General features: G+C 36.6%; 1 protein-coding gene and 1 long non-coding RNA gene across 2 annotated transcripts in view; one reads left to right on the forward strand and one right to left on the reverse strand.

Annotated features, from left to right (window-relative positions):
• Window positions 1–4,675, forward strand: part of LOC110732086 (serine decarboxylase-like) — a 35,277-nt gene extending 30,602 nt beyond the window's left edge. The window contains exons 2-5 of the mRNA XM_021911999.1: window positions 890–1,121; window positions 2,636–2,829; window positions 3,025–3,161; window positions 4,085–4,675. Coding sequence (XP_021767691.1) covers window positions 890–1,121; window positions 2,636–2,829; window positions 3,025–3,161; window positions 4,085–4,651 — 1,130 coding nt within the window. The 3' untranslated portion in view covers window positions 4,652–4,675. The remainder of the gene's footprint in view (window positions 1–889; window positions 1,122–2,635; window positions 2,830–3,024; window positions 3,162–4,084) is intronic.
• A 7,265-nt stretch (window positions 4,676–11,940) lies between these two features.
• LOC110732018 lies at window positions 11,941–12,209 on the reverse strand. Its single transcript, XR_002513413.1, has 2 exons — window positions 12,173–12,209; window positions 11,941–12,069 (listed from the first exon to the last, which is right to left on the reverse strand). It is a non-coding gene; the product is annotated as an uncharacterized LOC110732018 (long non-coding RNA).
• Between the last annotated feature and the right edge of the window lie 6,785 nt (window positions 12,210–18,994).

Raw genomic sequence — 18,994 nt, forward strand, 5'->3', positions numbered from 1 at the left:
AAAATGTTGATAATGTTAGTAATGATAAAGATTAACCCTTTCAAGAGATGAATTTTGGATGCTCATATTATATACACCATCGTTGTTTTCTCACTAGCTCATATGTAACATCGTATTTTTTTTGTTGTTTTTAATTTTAATTCAAAATATGAGTGTATAAGTTGGTTAATTTGGGGTTCAACTTAATAACCAACAATGTAAGTTTGAAATAAAATTTTTGACCCGAACATTACATTTTTAGCAAAAAATTAGGCAAAATATATTGGACCCGTTTTGGACCCGGATCCGTTGGACCCGACGGATCCGGATCTGGGTCTTCATTTTCTAGACCCGACGGATCCGGGTCGGATCTGGATCCTACATACAAAAACGGATCTGGATTCGGGTCCATCCGGACCCGGTCCAGATCCCACCCGTTGCCATCCCTAGTAGGAGGAGAGGGAAAGAGGGTTATGGGCGGGGATTTGGGAATCTGGCTTGGCGGTGTTTAAGGTGGAGTTGGCGCATCATCACCGGCGTTCGGGAGAGTCTAGGTTGCATCGCCGACAATCGGAGGAACTTGGTGTAGCATCGCCAACGATGGTGGCTAGCAGGGCAGTTGGTGGGTTGTTTTTGGTGGTTACGGTTAATTTTTCTGTTATTATTATTTTTTTCAAAAATATAAATCTACCATGCATAGTTAATATTTAATGAAATAAGGTTATGAGTGAGATGAAATTTTTAAGTAAGGTCATTTTGTATAATAAAAAAAGAGGTCACCATTGGTGCGTAGCATAAGTTGGGGGGCACTGTTGAGAATTTCCCTAAAATAAAACAAGTTGAAATAAGATGAAGCTAACATAACTTTAAACATAAAACTCATTGAGCTACAACTAACAATTGAATACAGGATATCCGGTGAATTTAGACTTTAACTATGATGCTCTTGGTCATTTGCAACAATTTTCGATTAACAACGCCGGTGATCCATTTATTGCGGGCAACTATGGTGTGCACTCAAGGGACTTTGAAGTAGGTGTTTTAGATTGGTTTGCTCGCCTTTGGGAGATCAAGAAGGATGAATATTGGGGATATGTTACGAGTGGTGGAACAGAAGGAAACCTCCATGGCCTACTTGTAGGGTAAGTTAAGTGAGCACGATATCAAATTTTAATCAGTAAAACTCAGTATAAGTAAACTAATATATATATGATGTAAAATCGGTCAATTAATAAAAGGAAATTTTAACAATTACCACCTTTTATTATGTCCATTTTAGCAATTACCACCTTCTATTTTTTTATTTTTTTTTTTTGAAAATTATCACCTTCTATTTTCAAAAATATCAAAAGTTACCACCTTCTTGCCTCGATACCAACTACCACATGACGTCATGTTGGACATACTCTTTCCCTTCCCTTCCTATTTCCCTCCCATTTCTCATTCCTAACTCGATTCTCATCTCCCCTTTTAATTTTTCCCCCCAAAAAATCAGAAACTAACACTTCACTCCTCCAAATCAAAATTGACGAAATTATTGGTGGTTTGGGGGAAAAATAGTGAAAGAGGAGTTGAGAATCGAAATAGGAATGAGAAATGGGAGGGAAATAGGGAGGGAAGGTAAAGGATGGGGCCAAGATGACGTCATGTATTAGTTGGGAGGCAAGAAGGTGGTAACTGTTGATGTTTTTGAAAATAGAAGGTGGTAATTTTCAAATTAAAACAAAATTAAAAAAAAAAAAAAAGAAGTGGGTAATTGATAAAATGGACATAATAGAAGGTGGTATTTGTCAAAATTTCCTTAATGAAAATAAGTGAAATAGTAAAAATCTTTACTCCCTATGTTTTTTTTTTTTGTAAAAAAAAAATTTGCACCGCTTCTCTTTTATGGTAGTTTAATTTTTATTTACATCACTTTTATATGGATCTTGCTAACGAACGTCTCAGGGCGTTGGATAAACATTTAAAATATTACCTAAAATGATATTAATTTTGAAAAACATGACAAAATCACGCGTCGATCGATCGATATGATTAATGTTTATTTTAATTTAATCTTTCTACTTTTAGCTAGCTTAACCAACGCCTTCGGGGCGTTCGTTAGCTTTTGTCCTTTTATATATAGTAACTTTATACTATATTTTATTAATTCTCTTTCTTACTTTAAACCTCACTCAAATTAATTATCATTTCTCTCTCATAGTCCCCACTACTTAATACAAATTATTCATCCACTCACATTATTATATTATACCAAATTCATTATTTTAAAACTTTATGCATTTGCAAGTGATGCAAATAAAAAAAATCGGAGGGAGTACTCGTCAAAATTTAGTTACATATGTACTTGTTAAAATTTAGTTTTGATTAGTAAAATCAAGCGACCAATGTGAAATTGTAAAATTTATGGTTCGTTTGGCATCACTGTAGTTTTCTTTTTTTTTTTTTTTTTTTTCCAAAGTCATATGACATTTGTCTCACAATGGCTTAACAATAAAGCAAACTTGTTAAATTCATGATAATATATTTTGAAAACTGAAAATTGTTTCATGTTTTTGATTTTTTTAAAAAAATTAAAAAAAAAATTAAAAAAAAAAAAATCAATGTCAAACAAACCCTTAATTAATTTATTTATTTATATATTTTTATTGTACAGTAGAGAAATGTTTCCTGATGGAATATTGTATGTTTCGAAAGAGGCACATTACTCGGTCTTTAAAGCTGCACGTATGTACCGAATGAATTGTGTTAAGGTTGAAACACTAGCTTCTGGGGTGATTGATTGCCGAGATTTGAAGGATTGTCTTCTTAAGAACAAAGATAAACCTGCTATCATTAATATCTCCATAGGTAACTAATCCTTTTACTTCAATCTTTTCGTTATGATACACAATTAAGCTCAGGTCTAGTACATGATGATGCTCAATCGTTCAGTGTACATTAAAATATTTTGTTATTTGTTAGAGATATGAGATATCAAAAAATTAGACTTGTATCAACCAAATAAACGCGATGGTATGACCCATTTGTGGTCTCTTGTTGCAGGGACTACGGTAAAAGGTGCTATTGATGATATCGATCTAGTCGTACAAACACTTGAAGAGTGTGGTTTCCCACGCAATCGGTTCTATATCCATTGTGATGCAGCCTTGTTTGGACTTATGCTGCCATTCCTAGATCGAGTTAGTAATTTAACTATCTTATAAAGCATTTTTCTTGCATTTTTGGACAATTTCATCTTATATGGTTAATTGCGACGAATCCTAGTACCAGGCGAAGACGAAAAATAATGTCATCTTACAATCTGCGGCTTAATAATAAACGTCACTTTTATTACGTACAAATTTACACCATGGCTATTGTTAGCTAGTGGTCAGCATATATATATATATATATATATATATATATATATATATATATATATATATATATATATATATATATATATATATATATATATATATATATATATATATATATATATATATATTAATGCAATAGTACGCAGTCATCATATTTCATACACACGCGTATCTTAACTACCGTACCATAACCATGCAAGACTTACACCATTGCCAAAATGGTGTAATTTGCTTAACTATAGATCATAATCTATCAGAGAGTGAGGGATAACTCAAGTCGTTAACCATCTTGATTTGATGAGATTCTGAGATCGATTCTCATCACCCTGCCCTTGTGGTTCTCTAAACATCAAACAAAAACACAGATCATAATAATCCTTCATAGGTGTGGGCGTGTGGACGTGTGATGTGATTTGCCAAATTAAAATAATGTATTTAGATATAATCATATTGGAAAACTAATAGATTTTTAATAATTATAGAGTATTGATTTATGTTTGTATCATATCTATAGACTGTAGTTGTGTTTATACATCATTTTTCATACAACATACATATATAGGCCTTTTAAACTAAGGGCCTTGTGGAATTCTCAAGACCTCAAATTATTGCACCTCCTTGTAGCCAACCATCTAAAGCAGGAACTATACGTCTTATAGTTTTTTGTCTATTTTTCTTGTAAGCATCATTACCTTTTTTTTTTCACACTATTGTTTTTACATCTTCTCATATCAATTTTATAGGCACCTCATATAACATTCAAGAAGCCAATTGATAGTGTATGTGTTTCCGGCCACAAATTTGTGGGAAGTCCGATGCCTTGTGGTGTTCAAATGGTTAGGATAGAACACATTAATGTTCTATCAAGAAATGTAGAGTATATAGCTACAATGGATACAACAATCATGGGGAGTAGGAACGGCCTAGCCCCCGTCTACTTATGGTATGCTTTGAACCGCAAAGGATACAATGGACTCAAGAAACAGGTTCAAAATTGCCTAATCATAGCCAGTTACCTTAAAGACCGGCTTAGAGGGGCCGGAGTCAGTGTCATGCTCAATGAGCTAAGCAGCACCGTGGTATTCGAACGTCCACAAGATGAGGAGTTTATACGATACTGGCAGCTCTCTTGTCAAGAGAACATAGCTCATATAGTTGTCATGCCTAATATGACAAAGAAGACGTTGGATACTTTCCTCGACGAGCTAGTTGAAAAGCGTTCGATTCGGTTCAAAGACGGGAAAAATCAACCTCCTTGTGTTGCTTCTGATATTGGCAAAGAGAATTGTGTTTGCCCTTTGCATATCTGAACATTCGCTTGCTAGTTTGATGGTTTCATTTAGATGCATTACTTTTCATTTATTTATGTTTGGAAAAGTACAATAAATAATACAACCTTTTGCCGGTTTTTTTTAATAATACAATTTTTGGATTATACCTAAATATTACAATCTTTAGGGGGTCTTGTAGACACCCATTTGTGTCTTCCCAAAACCAAACCTGGTGATGAATATCTTTCGCGTCGAATCATAATCGGATGAAGTGAAAGTGTGAAAGGTCTAATGTTGCGGTTAGTTTTTATAAAAACCTTTCTTTCTATTTTCGAAAACCTGCTCTATTTTATGAAAATAGCCAGTCCAGTTTAGTTTGGTCCATGACAATGGTCCAATAATGGTGTAGTTGGATGGGGCTCGAAAAGAGCTTTCCAACGATAAATTATAAGCCCAATTCCGATGATAATGAGGAAGTTATGGACAAAATACTAAGCTGGGCCCGGTTTGGTTCTTATATGCGGCCCAATGATCTAGAGAATGGCATATTATGGATTATCATTCCTAAAGCTATTAGGATTGATTATAGTTTTCTAGAATCTTCTAGAAAGTTCTTTTAAATCCTAATTGGATTAGGATTGATAATTATGTTGTATGAGTTTTATTTGGAATAAAAGAGGTGTTTTATATAAAAATACGATTTTACCCTTAAACACAGAGTTTACGACTCGATTTTATCAAAATTGGATTCCGCATTGAAAGCGCGTGGAAAACCTTCTGCATCGCCAAATGACAGGTTTGTCGCCTGGCGCTGCACTGCAGCGCAGCGCCTGGCGACGAGCCCTGTCACTGGCGACAGAGAGGTGTTTTATTCCTTTTCGAACTTTGATTCATTTTTATCGATTCCGGAATATTTTCTTATAAATAGGGTCTCTGGACCTCCGTTTTTCAATAACCAAAATCCTCTAATTCTTCTCTCTCTCTCTAAGCTAAATCTTATTCACTCTCCCTCTTTCTAGCCTAGCCTTTTACAAACACAATTCTTCATACGTTAGTACTAGGCATACCTATTCAAGTTCGAAGTTGCCTTCGCCCTAAACGTGAAAGGTTTGATATTTCTGAGGGTTTGATCCCAAATCTCTATTTCAATTATTTAATTTAATTCTTTAATTTTATTACTTTCCTTGAAGTTAATAACACGTGTATTTTGTTATTAGAAAGAGGTACGAGGCATCAAAGTAAGTACTTTAATTGTTTAATTGATATTATGATATAGAAATCATGTTTAGATTGTTATTTTAATTCCTAGTATCATGTTTGGATGTTTTGATTGCTTCCTAGTATCATGCTTAGGGTAATTTGTAATATCAAATATGATTAAAAGAATGCTTCCTATTTTCTTTCCTAATAGCATGTTAGTATCATGTTAGGGTTAAAGTTTTGATATTTAATGTTTAGTGACATGCTAGGTTTTATTATTTATCTTGTTAGTATCATGCCCAGGATCTTGTTATTATTATGCTTTACCATGATTATTTTAATTATGATTGTTATTTTACTTATAATTGTTATTATGATTATTATTATTTTGATGATTATTATGATTTTGATTATTATGTTGCTTGATGTTTATTATTGTTATTACTTGATCACGCTTTTTATGCATGTGTTGAAGGGAATTTGTACTTGTAATCACGATTAAATAGATAATTAATAATCTTGTTTAGGGTTAATATGATTATACTTCAAGTGATCACCAATAATAGATTTATTTTTGCATTAATATTTAACCTACATAGATAAAATGTTAGTTGCAAGATTTGAACTCTTTACCTCTTGTTCACTATCACATGACAAAAACTAACTCCTCTACACTAAAGCTTTTATTAATTGTATGCAAAATTTAATATTTATTTTGAGCCAAGGGGGAGGCCATGACCCACCCCATCCCCCCTTGGCTCCGCTCCTACGTTAAGTAGGTTACCCATTACACGTGTCGTTATACAATTGGTCTAAATATTAATAAATAATTTTAGATTTTTACATTTTGATAAAATTATCTAACATTCAATTTTTTTTTTTTTTAATAGATCTAACATTCAATTAATTACTAATTAAAAAAAAAAAAACCAACCCACCAACCAGCCACCACTTTCCCCACCATATAGCCACCTCCTCCCCCCTTCCCCGTACAAAGCACTTCCTGGAGACAATGCGGCTGACGCCCAACTCCCTCGGCCTAACACCGGCTGACTCACCCACTCCTTGCCCTCTTACCTTGACCTCCCCCTTCCCTGATCTCACCGTTTCACCGTTGCACCACCCTAACAGCTAGCACCGCTCAGCAACTGAGAAACCCAATAAACCACAAGTTCGCTACTGCCACTGTGCATTTCAGCCACCTCGACAACCACCAATTCAAAGAACAGAGCAGTCGCGCCTCATATTTTCAGCCCCAAAATGTCAGACCTCATAAAACCATATTAAAGCAATCAATTTAAAAATGTTGAACTCCTACAAACCAAAAATTAATTGAAGCAGTTTCTTTTTCAAATTAATATTGAGCCAAAAACAATAAAAAAATTTACAAATTAAACAAAAAATTCTTCAATTAAACTTTAATATCACCAAAAAAAAAAAAATCAAACGAAAAGGTCGTGGGTCTGATTTTTGCTGGCAGGAGGGATTGTTGGCCGAAGGTGGAAGGAGGGATTGGGGTTGTCAGTTGACGGGATTTTTGTCAGTGGGTGGTGTTTATGGAGGTCGCTGCATATGGGAAATATGGGAGAGAAGGTGGATGCTGGGTGATGAGGGAATTGAAGTGGTGGCTGGTGGGTTTTTAATAATATTAAAATAAAAAAAAATAAAAAAAATTGGATATAGCTTCCTTCCTTTCTCTCTATCTATTCTTGGGAAGTTAGAAAAAGGAGGCTTTTGCATTGATGAAGTAGATCAAGAAGTTCCCGAAGACTCAGGATATTGAGGCACATGCTGCAGCTTATATCTTTACTAGGATCGATTTTTCTATACTTAGAGGAGTGGGGGTCTAGATTGTATTTCAGCTTCCCACTTATTTTCTATAGGTTGTATAACTTTATCTATTTTGAGATATAATAATAGTAATAATAATAATAATAAATCTTATTATTAAAAAATAATTAATTAAATTGACAAAACCAATAAAACAAAGCCACGTGTCACGGTAACCTGTAAAAACAGGTTACCAACCAATTATGTCTTGTTTAAAATAGAGACCCCCTAAAGGTTGTAATATTCAAAGGTTGTATTATTAAAAAAAAAAAAAAAAAAAAAAAAAAAAACGGGCCAAAGGTTGTATTATTTAATGCAATTTTTCCTTTACGTTTTGAGCATGTGTGTATCATTCTATTTAAATAATCAACATAATACAACCTCCGATTCGGGCATTACTCACAACAGAGGGGTATTATTTGTGAGATATAAAATATTCTTTTGTTTTGAGTAATGCAAACTGAAGGTAGTAAGAGAAATTTATACAGAGTTATAAAAAAGTCATGAAGATCTACTATACAAGTGTATTTATGATAGTGTTTATGATTTTATTATTCGAATATTAATGTTTTGTGTTTTAAGTACATATTATATATAGAGCAGTTTTTTTAGAATTCTAGATATAATTAAATGGGGTTACTAAATGCCACAATAGAATTACTTATGCCATGGTATTAAATGACCTTTCTACCATTATGACAGGTTTGTCATTTTACTGTACTGACATTATAAATGTCCGACTTTTCTTCTTTTTTCATGTCCACGGCAAAAAGGAAGACGTCATCATGCCACGTAAAAATGCAAGGCGTTATCATACAACGTAAAATTGTATGGTGTAGTTGTTGCGTAAAATTTCACTTCTCCCCCAGCTTTGCGAGATCTACCTCTTGGAACTAAAAGGTAGAGAATTACTTTACTTTAGGAGTTAGCTCACGAGTCGACGAGCATGCCGAACCATTCAGGATCAGACACTTCTTGATTGGAAGAAAATACGGTAGTTAGTGAGCTTTCTAGCTTACTGAACAGTTAGGGTGTCGTCCACCCCCTGTATAAAGAACGACAAGACGATGTCGCACCTATGTAGTCACATGCCCCCAGTTTTGAGACACGTGTACTCATCTTGTGGACAAAACTGCTTAGAGAGTTGCCGATTTTTTTCTTTCTCACTAGATTTGGATTTATGTCTCCAGTCATGAGTAGGGATGGCAGTGGATCTGGACCCGACCCGGATCAGTGGATCCAAATCCGTTTTTCACGGATCTGGGTCCTCAAATTTTGGACCCGACAGATCCGGGTCGGATCCGTGTCCTACTTGAAAAAACGGATCTGGGTCCGAGTCTAACTACCAGACCCGGACCCGGATCCGTAGATCCATTTTGTAAATTTATTTTTTTTTTAAAAAAAATAAAATTTATAATACAAGAGTAACAAACTAACAACTAACAAGAGTACAAGACTCACAAAGTCACAAATTTTGGCCCATATCAAAATTCAGAAACCAAAATCAACCCACAAACCTTAACTTTCTCTCTCTGTCCAGCCTCCACTACTCAGCCTGCTCTCCACCCCGGTACTCCCTGTCAGATCGGCGGCAATCGAAACGGAGTCAAAGACCTCTTTTTAGTTTCTTTGTTGTTTACTTTTTAGGAACAAATAAATTAAGGTAGTATTTCAGATTTGTTATTGATGTTTTTATACAAGTTTGCATTTGATTTGATGAATTTCTATCAAGTTTATATGATGCAGTTTCGTGGGTTTAATTGTACATATTTTTTCTGTGATTTTGCAATTTTGTGTAATTTATGTAATTTGTGTTTATTTGTTTATTTAATTAGACCCGTTATGGGCCCGGACCCGGACCCAGATCCACTGAATCCTTCGGATCTGGATCTGGGTCTTCATTTTCTAGACCCGAACGATCCGGGGCGGATCTGGATCCAAGGTTGAAAAACGGATCTGGATCCGGGTCTATCCAGACCAGCTCTAGATCTGACCCGTTGCCATCCCTAGTCATGAGACATGTATTTCTATCTTGTGGACATCGAGTATTGCGTTTTGACAAGCGAATTGTCAAGAACTCTATTTCTGCTGCGAAATCCGAAATGTTTAGGCTGCGAAACCCAAAAGGCTGCGAAAGCCGGAAGGATGCGTAAGCCGAAACATTCTTTTTATTATCTTTTCAAATTGTCAAAATCAAGCGAAAGTTTCAATGACGTATCGAGGAACTTTAGACCAACGATGACATGATTGGAAGGACATTATCCCCTTTCAATCCTTTTTAAACCGATCTCTTCTCATGACATGACACCACCCAAAACACCTTTACTTGTAAAAGCGTTCTAAAATTGCAAAGGATCAATCTAGATTCTTTAGCACTTTAATACTAGAAAATACTTTTCTAGCCTTGATAGCTACTTGTTTCAAACACTTCGCAAATCAAGGATCATTTCGACATCCTTAACATTTCTGAAAGATTCTCTATTGAGAATTTTTCATAATAAGTCTCGGATTTAAATCCGTGGCTACTTTGATCCTCGTCTATTCTAGACACGATCAAAGTGGGGGCTAACTTTAGGCATCTAATTTTGGCCTCATGTCCCGACAAGAAGTGTAATGACGATAAATAAAATCATCTTCGTGTTGGATCAAAGTGAAGAATACTTATAGATGACTGGCTAAGCCGCAAAGACACAAAAAGACTAGCCTAACCCCAAAAAAAATACAAACAATGTCCAATTAACTAAACCCGATCATAATTAGGCTTAAGCCCGTGGTTAAGACTTAATAATGACGGATTTAGAGGCGCCTATATTAAATTTAATGCTTCCAAAGAAAAAGTCGTGTGCATCTCAATGAGTCGTGCTGATCTGGCGCGCGCAACTAATTAAGTTGCGCGTAACACCCAGCAGAACTGCTAGAGATGCGCTCATGGAAGATTCAGAATTTTGCAAAAATATAAAATCGAACCTTACCATAATACCGCGCGCAAGACATCCAGTTGCGCTGCCCATAGCAGCGCAACGAAATTACTTGCGCTGGAATACCGCGCGTAACTCATCTTGATGCGTGCAACACCTGCTGCGGAAGAATGCTTAAAACCCTAATTGCATCCATTCCATATAAATAGTGGCTTATTACAAGGCTTACACACACAGAAAAATAACCTAAAATTCTGGCAGAAACTCTTGCGAACTTGTGCTACCAAACCCTTTTGTCCTAAGCACTCACCCTCTTAATTTTTGTTACTACGGTGGAGGTTCCCAAACAAAAAGGAGTCCATAAGTGTTCAAAACGGAGATCTAGAAAAGAGAAGCGGTAAATTCTCGAGCACTTAGATAAATCACATCTTGTTTTCTTGTTTAAAAGAACTTTAATCGATAAAATAGTGTTGTTTGACCACTTTAAAGGGATATTTAATTAATCAATTCCACACAGTATATTGCGTTAAATAAGATAAGAATTGAATAATTAATTGATTGATTGACCACTTAAGCCAAGGCAAATCTTGTTTACCTTTTCTCCTTTCACGAATTTGAATTAAATAAAGAATAACGACTTTGCAATGTAATTTGTATGTGATTAATGCTTGTAAATAAAATCAAATAACTTAGTTTTAGTTATCAAGTTGCATAGATTATTGTTGGGTGATGAAATTGTAAAAAAGGAAGAGCTAGTAGAGGCCGCACTAGGGCTAGAATAGCAATTCTCCTTTAAAGGGAACGTTATTTTAGTACCCTCGCTCCCGAACTTATTTATGGTTTATGTAGACCAATTTGGGCATGGGTGAACTTACGATTTGTGCTAATTATCCCATAAAATCCACATGGGAGAAAGACAGGAACGAGGATTATGGGTTTTTCTAAAACTCATTGGTGACTCCTACTTGTTTCTTACAAAAAAGCGTAATGATAGAATCGATTCTAATTCAAGGTCCCCCACAACAGTCAGGAATTCAAATCCGAATAAACTTTAACAAGTGTAAAGTCCTAGGCTTTTAAAGGCCACGGGTATCTAAGGAAGGATCCCCTACGATGGGAACACCCTCCTTACACGGCCTGACTCCTCTTTTCGAGGCTACATTGGCTCTTCAGCCTATGCAGCCGAGCTGTTACTTTGTTCGGGCGTTAGTGGAGTTCTTCTAGCACACCACTAACACGTTCCATCTTCCTTAGGGTGAGATGAATGTCACTCCTCTCGAGACTAGGGCTGTGCACGGTGCGGTTTGGATCTCAAACCGCACCAAACCGCAAAATTAAGGTTTGTGATTTTTTCAAACCGCACCAAATCACAATTATGTACAAACCGCACCGCAATATACGGTTTGGTGCGGTGCGGTTTGCGGTTTTTCCTTCTTGGACTACCTTCTCATTATCATCATCAGCAAGGGGAGTCCCAACAAAAGTTGGACTACCTTCTGCACTTGACATCTACACGTCAAAATATAAAAAATAAATCAGTTGGAAGTAAAATCAATAAACATGATTTACAATTGTAGAAAAATGCTAATAAATTGAGGAAGTAATAACTTACTTTGCAAGACCCAGTACCCGACTCCGTTGTATGAGACGAACAAACTAGACCAAAAAAATTTAATAAATTAGTTGTACAAATTTTAAAATTAAAGAGACTATCAAACCATACACAAATTTTAAAATTGTGACTTGTAAATTTGAGAGGTTATAAACAAATAATAAAATGAAAAAAAAAAATCAAATTTGATACTATGTATAAAACGCATGCTTATAACCAATTGATCATGTAAAACACAAGATTTACACATGAATATTATAGATTTCTAAACAAAGATTTAATTATTTCTCTGTGAATATTGTATTGGAGGCGAGCAATTAACAATATGATTGGATGTGGTGGTCGATTTGTTTGAAAATCAATGGTCTTGATCTCACAATAATTAAGATTTGAAGGAGAAAAAGATGTAGAAATTATGAAATTGATATAAAGAGTCAGAGAGGAAGAAAAATGAGGGAGAAGAGGGATAGTGACTAAGATGAGGATAAGAGATGAATATGTCGGCTACTAGGTTTTGCAAAATAAAATCAGTAACCCTAAAAAATCTTAGGATCTTTTATTTTTTTTATTTGTTTATTTTTTTTATTTTTAGAGTTTATTTTTAAATTTAAGTATATTTATTGATTTTACGGTTTACGATTACGGTTTGCGGTACGGTTTGGTTTAAAATTATTTTGAAACCGCACCAAACCGCAAAATCGCGGTTTGGTCAAATTTGAAAACCGCACCGTACTTTCCAAACCGTAAACCGCACCAAACCGCAATATTGATTTGCGGTTTGGTGCTGTCTAGACCGCACTCTGCTGAGCCCTACTCTCGACTTCTCTATCATCACCGGCTTAGAGTTCCGGTTGACTGCAATTCCTCTCGTTAGGGACCTTACTCTTTCCTCCCCGGAGGTTTACGAGTTGATAGGCCCTATCGTTGTTCGGGCTTGCGTCGAGATTGGATCAGTACATACCAGTCGTCGATCTATCTGCCGGTCCTTGCTGGTGGTGGCTTTTTGAGATAATGCAACCACTCCGGAGCAGTGGGTATGCATCTTTGTTCTGATCCTCGTGTCAGGGACCTTTTCTCTAGACAAGGATAGTCGAGCACTGCTTTACTACCCCCCTGCTCTCCGCGACCTTCTGTTGGTCGGGACCTTCAATTGAGCTTGCTTAGCCTATGTTGACTTCCTACTTGGGCTACGACTCACCTGTTTCCAGCATAGCCTTGAGGAGAAGGTCACACTTTCTAGCTTCTTGAGGATCGTAAAGGTATACTCTATTTTTGTTTGGTCGAAATAAGCGTCTTGTGTGTATTGGCTTTCACTGATGTTTACACTTTCTTTGTCATCCAGATTTGGTTCTACATATACTTCCCGGCCCAACCTTGGCACCTACCAGGTCATTGCCTAGAGGGTTCCCCATTGCTACCAGTTAGGGAGGCCATTATCCTCGTATAGTTGCTACTGTGCACGTGAGAGAGGTGCTTCTCTCGGTATGGATCATTGTTTTTATTTATTTTGATTTTTTTGTAGGATAGAGAATTATGGATGCTCTTTTTAGAGGCCCCTAAGGTCCTCTACCATCCATGGGTGGGGTTGGACAGTTTTGCACTAGCTTACCAGTACACATCCCATATACATTACTTCCAATGCACATATGATGATGTAGTGTACTTGGGCGAGAGAGTTGCAGTCCAGCACTCCTCCGAGGTCTTCATCGCTCCGTCCCATCCTCTTGCGCATATGATGGACCAGACCAGCCTTCGGACTCACATGAATTCGACGCTGGTTGGTGTGGACTGGTGGAGATTTAGCCATTCAGGTCGATTGTATGCCGATCGGCTTTTGTCGTAGTTGGCTCCCCCACCTTGCATATTAGATGGGGATGAGGTGCGTCTTTATATCCTTTAATTTCTCCTTTTTGGTAGCCTTCAACAGTTTTAAGTTGTTGGAGTTTACTTTTTCATGCTGCAGCAGCGACCGTGGAGTTTGTGCCTTCGATATATCCATCACATATAGAGGACATATGGGCCGATCGAGGAGATGGTGCCCCCAGTTCCTAAGCAGTGGCATTTGGCAGAGAGGTTGATCCCCCGACGTCAGACCTAGGTGAGTTATCTCTTGCCTTTTTTGTCATATGTGTATCTCGATAATCTTTTACTTTTTTAGTTCACACGCGAGGTGGTGACGAGAATGGCAGCAACTATGTACACCTTTCTTTGACAGCTCGTGAGGTTGTGCCATCGAGCATCATGTCGTCGTGATGGTAATGTGGCACTGGTATATCTCTTCACTTGCATTATTTTTGTTTACTTGTTTCTCTGTATATATGACTTGGCTTATTATCTCATTTCAGCCTGCACCTCTGACGTGTACTCGTTCAAGGCCAGAGGTTATGAGAGAGAGATCTGAGTTTAGTCGTCGTCGTACCTCAACTAAGAACCAGAAGGGACAAGAGGGTTTGGTTCATACTTTAGTATTAGATGATTCTGGCTCTTCCTTTGAGGGGATGTCTGCGATGCCACCTGGTGGGGGTGATCTGAAGTTGGTTCCTTTCATGGATGGCGGGACGTAATGGGCGAGTTCGTCGTAGCGACAGCCGCAGCAGGAGGAACCGTAGAAGACGCGATGGGCTGGCCCTACACTCTCTATTCCGACGCTTGGGGCGTAGATGATGGCAAGGGAGTGACCCTACGGACCTTGCAGTTTTATGATGCTCTGGGTATTCATCCTCCGACGCCATAGCTTTGTACCTATGCATTTTCATTTATGTAATTTTTTACTATATGGAACTTTTCTTTTTCGTGGATTTATGACTATGTTAGGCATGATGTCTGTACACTAGACTTACTATGCAAATTTTATTCTTGGAATTTACATTTTATTTTGTGCATGTTAGTGTGTGAGCTTTGTGAGAAATTTGCGCAAAATTTGCGTCATTTTTATTCGTTGGAGGGTATCCGACTTTCTCCCTCAAAAAGAAAAAAATGAAAAAAGAAAATAGAGTAAATTAAAATAAAATTACAATAATTAAGACTTAAAATAATTTCTTCCAATCATCATGAATATATGAGGATTTGTATTTACAAAATAGAGTTGGATAAATTTTCAAAATTTAGAATTCCCCCGAAAAATCGAAGTACAAATCTGAGTCAAAGTCGAATTAATAGGCTCCGGATAACGTGTTGCAGCGTTGGACCAAAAATTTTATCGCGACGCAATATGCCTTGGATAAATTTTTTAAATTCTGAATATCCCCAAAAAATCGAAGTACAAATTCGAGTCAAAGTCAAATTAATTAACAAGCTCTAGATAACGTGTTGCAGCGCTAGATAAAAAGTTTTATTGCAACGCAATACGTTTGTCGCGATGCAATCGTCCTATCGCGACGCGATGGTCTTGATATCTCCGAATTTGTGTAGAATTCGTTTTTGCGTTGATGTGTCTACAAAAAGCCCCCTAATACGCCGGTTCCATCACAATTTCAAGCAAATAGCAATTTATATTTTTGAATTCCCAATCTATTGGCTTGGAATTTTTGTGAAGCAACCCGTGAGTGGTGTCGGTCTTTAACCACTAAGGAGAGGAAATAGCTTTACTTTTTTCACATGGGGGTTTATTTGGCATAAAAGGGGTAGATCTTGATTTTGACTTTATCTACGCTGCCGTAGAACATTGGGATTCCAATATCCATTCCTTTAGATTTGTCGATGATGAGATTAGCCCTTTGTCGGAGAAAATTTAGTGTGATTCTTGGTTTTACTTCCTTTGATTTATCAATTATCCCCACAATAAGTGAGTACTACTATAAAGATTTTGAGTGATTTTTTAACCTTAAAGGAAATGATTTGAAAGTCATAGTTGATGGCACCGAGGTTGATTTTAGAAAGTTCGCATCTTTTTATTTTAATAGATCAAAATCAAAGTCTTTCCATGTTTATAAGTGAAGAGCCTTCTTTTTTGCATGGTTCGGCAATATTTGCTAACCAATCGTAGCACGCATATGGGTCAAGCTATTTTAGCATGTTTCATGTGTGGACACCTACTTTTGGCCTCTTGTCCCGAAAGGAAGTGCGATGATGTTACAAAAATCCGTTCTTCATGCTAGATCAAAGTTGAAGCGTTTATGGACTATGAATAGAATTATGAAGTAAGTTAAAACCCATATTTAAGACCAATTTATCTTAGAGCCTTGTCCAATTACTAATTAGGCGTAAAACATGTTCATACTGATATGTCTAATTTATATAGTATTTTACCCCCATCCCTTGATCATATTTAGTAGTGTTTTTGGCTCTTTAGAGACACTTTTATTACTAATTAGTGTTTTCTAGTGTTTTCGTAGATTTGGTTGACTTTTGCAGGGATTTGCACAGTTGGAGCATTTTCCCATTTCTAATGGAGCAATTACGAGCACTGGAGAAGCATGATTAGTTTTTATAGCACAGGGCCGGTTAGAGCCATCGAACCGGTGATTAAGGGCTCAATATAGGTGATAATAGGGCATTTGGACCAAGTATTCAAGACCCGAAGAAGAAACCCAGATTGCCCGAAGAATTAGAGCCCAATCGTAGTCCAAATAGTTGCCCAAGAGAGCCGCCCGGCCAAAGAGGCTGGCGCCCGGAGGCGCGCCCGGCCGGGTGAGGGAAGCAAAGGCTGGCGCCCGAAGACGCGCCCGGCCGGTCGCGATAAACGTACCTGATGGAAAAACCCGATCGGACGCGTATTATTATTAGGAGTTAATTTTGACGTTTAAGTTTGTTTTAGTTTAGGATTCTTACAGAGTATAAATACTTCTCCGTAAAACGAGTTTAGTATCTTTCTTTACCTTTTTTTTTACTCTTTCTCATTTCTTTCTTAGACTCTCTTTCTCTACTTAGCTTTTAGATTAGTTTTCTATCTCTTATACTTTTGTTCTTAACTCTATTCTGAATTCCAGATTTATTTTAGTAACGGTTTCTCTTCTCTTAATCATAGTTGTTTATTTTATTCCTTTGATCATGTCTTGTTTTATTGCTTTGATTAGTTTAGTTTTTATTATGTGTGAGTAGTTCTATTTCTAGGGTTTATGGGGATCCATAAATAATATGAAGGGGTAATTTATTGTTGTTGATTGTCAATGATAGATTAATTTCCTATTGATTGATTTAATGCTCTGTGACTAGATTTGCGCAAATCTTTTATGCATGAGTTTAAAAATATTGATTCGAGATTCGGTAGATGAGAATTGATGTTTAGGTCTAGTTTCAATAGGCAGGTTAATTTATAAATGGTTGAGTCGAGATTCGAAAGATGAGATTTAATACCGGTAAATTAATTGTGTGATTGTAATACGTAGCGAAAACCCTTTATGATCTGATTAATGTATGCATTGATGATTGATTATTATGTTTTACCCTGGAATATTATTTTTTGGTGAACCTATGCCCTAGATTCTTCTATTTATTGTTTTCTCCTTATTCTTAATCTTTGTAGTTTAGTTCCTTTTGATTATAATATATTGGTTATTTCATAATCTAGATTATATAAGTTAATTAGGAATACAAAGACTTGTTTCTCTATGGATTCGACCCTACTTCCCTATCTACATTAGTTAGAGGATTTAGGAATTACTTTTGATTAGGGGATACGACTTTACCTTGCCAAAATTTGGCGCCGTTGCCGGGGAAACGATTTTATGATTGGCGGAAAGGAATTAATTTTGATTAGGGGAGGACTCCTACAATCTTGTTCCCAATGACCTATAATTCCACATTTTTCACAAAAAGCCCCATTAGCATTATTATTAATTTGGTGCCGTTTCCGGGGAAACGGGATGATTCCGATACCCAGGATTGTAGGTGTTGGAGTATGGGTATCGGAATCATCTATACCTTTCCTACCGGAGTACTAATGTTCAAAATCCACCACCACAAGAACCACAGGCTCCACAACAACAACAACAAAAATATTACTATCCCAATGCTGGTCAGAAAAACCAACCATAACAATCCTCTTCATCTTCTGACCCTCCTTTGGTAGAAATTAGAGCGATGTTGGTTAATATGCAGAAGCACATGGAGAGTAGATATGCACAAATTGATTCAATTCTAGCTCACAATAAAATTGTAGATAATCAAATTGCGCAACTTTCCGCTACTCTACAAACCCGCCAACAGGGAGCTCTGCCAGCACAGCAGACCAGGCCTACGGATCAAGCCTATGAAATTACTCTAAGGAGTGGTTCAAACTATGAAGTGCCCCCTATGCCCAGAGTTGATGAACCTGTTTTAATAAATAATGCTAATCTTGATTTCGTTAAACCAGACAATGTAGCTAATAGCCCTGCAGGGCTAAAGCATAGTACTAATATATCTAATTCTACATTGCAGGGTACGACTCTAGAGAAGGTGGCCACTCCAGATAAGAGAAATAATGCTCCGAAGACAATTATCAAACTTCCATTCCCCAATCGTCAACTGAAAACAAATTTGGATAAGCAGTTTAGTAAGCTCCTAGAGATGGTAAAAGATTTGAAGGTAACACTTCCCTTCACTGAATTAATCACACAAATTCCTGCATATGCAAAATTTATGAAAGAAATATTGACAAGAAAAAGGTATATTAGTGAAGTAGAGACAGTAGCTTTCACTGTAGAGTGTAGTGCCACACTTCAAAATAAATCTCCACCTAAATTAAAAGATCTGGGTAGCTTTTCTATCCCTTGTCATATTGGCAATCTAATGATTGATAATGCATTGTGTGATTTGGGTGCTAGCGTTAGTGTTATGCCATAATCTGTGTGTTCCAAGTTGAATATGGGTAAATTAAAAGCTACTAATATTACACTACAA

This window comes from Chenopodium quinoa, unplaced genomic scaffold, assembly GCF_001683475.1.
Source record: "Chenopodium quinoa cultivar QQ74 unplaced genomic scaffold, ASM168347v1, whole genome shotgun sequence".
Taxonomy (NCBI): domain Eukaryota; kingdom Viridiplantae; phylum Streptophyta; class Magnoliopsida; order Caryophyllales; family Amaranthaceae; genus Chenopodium; species Chenopodium quinoa.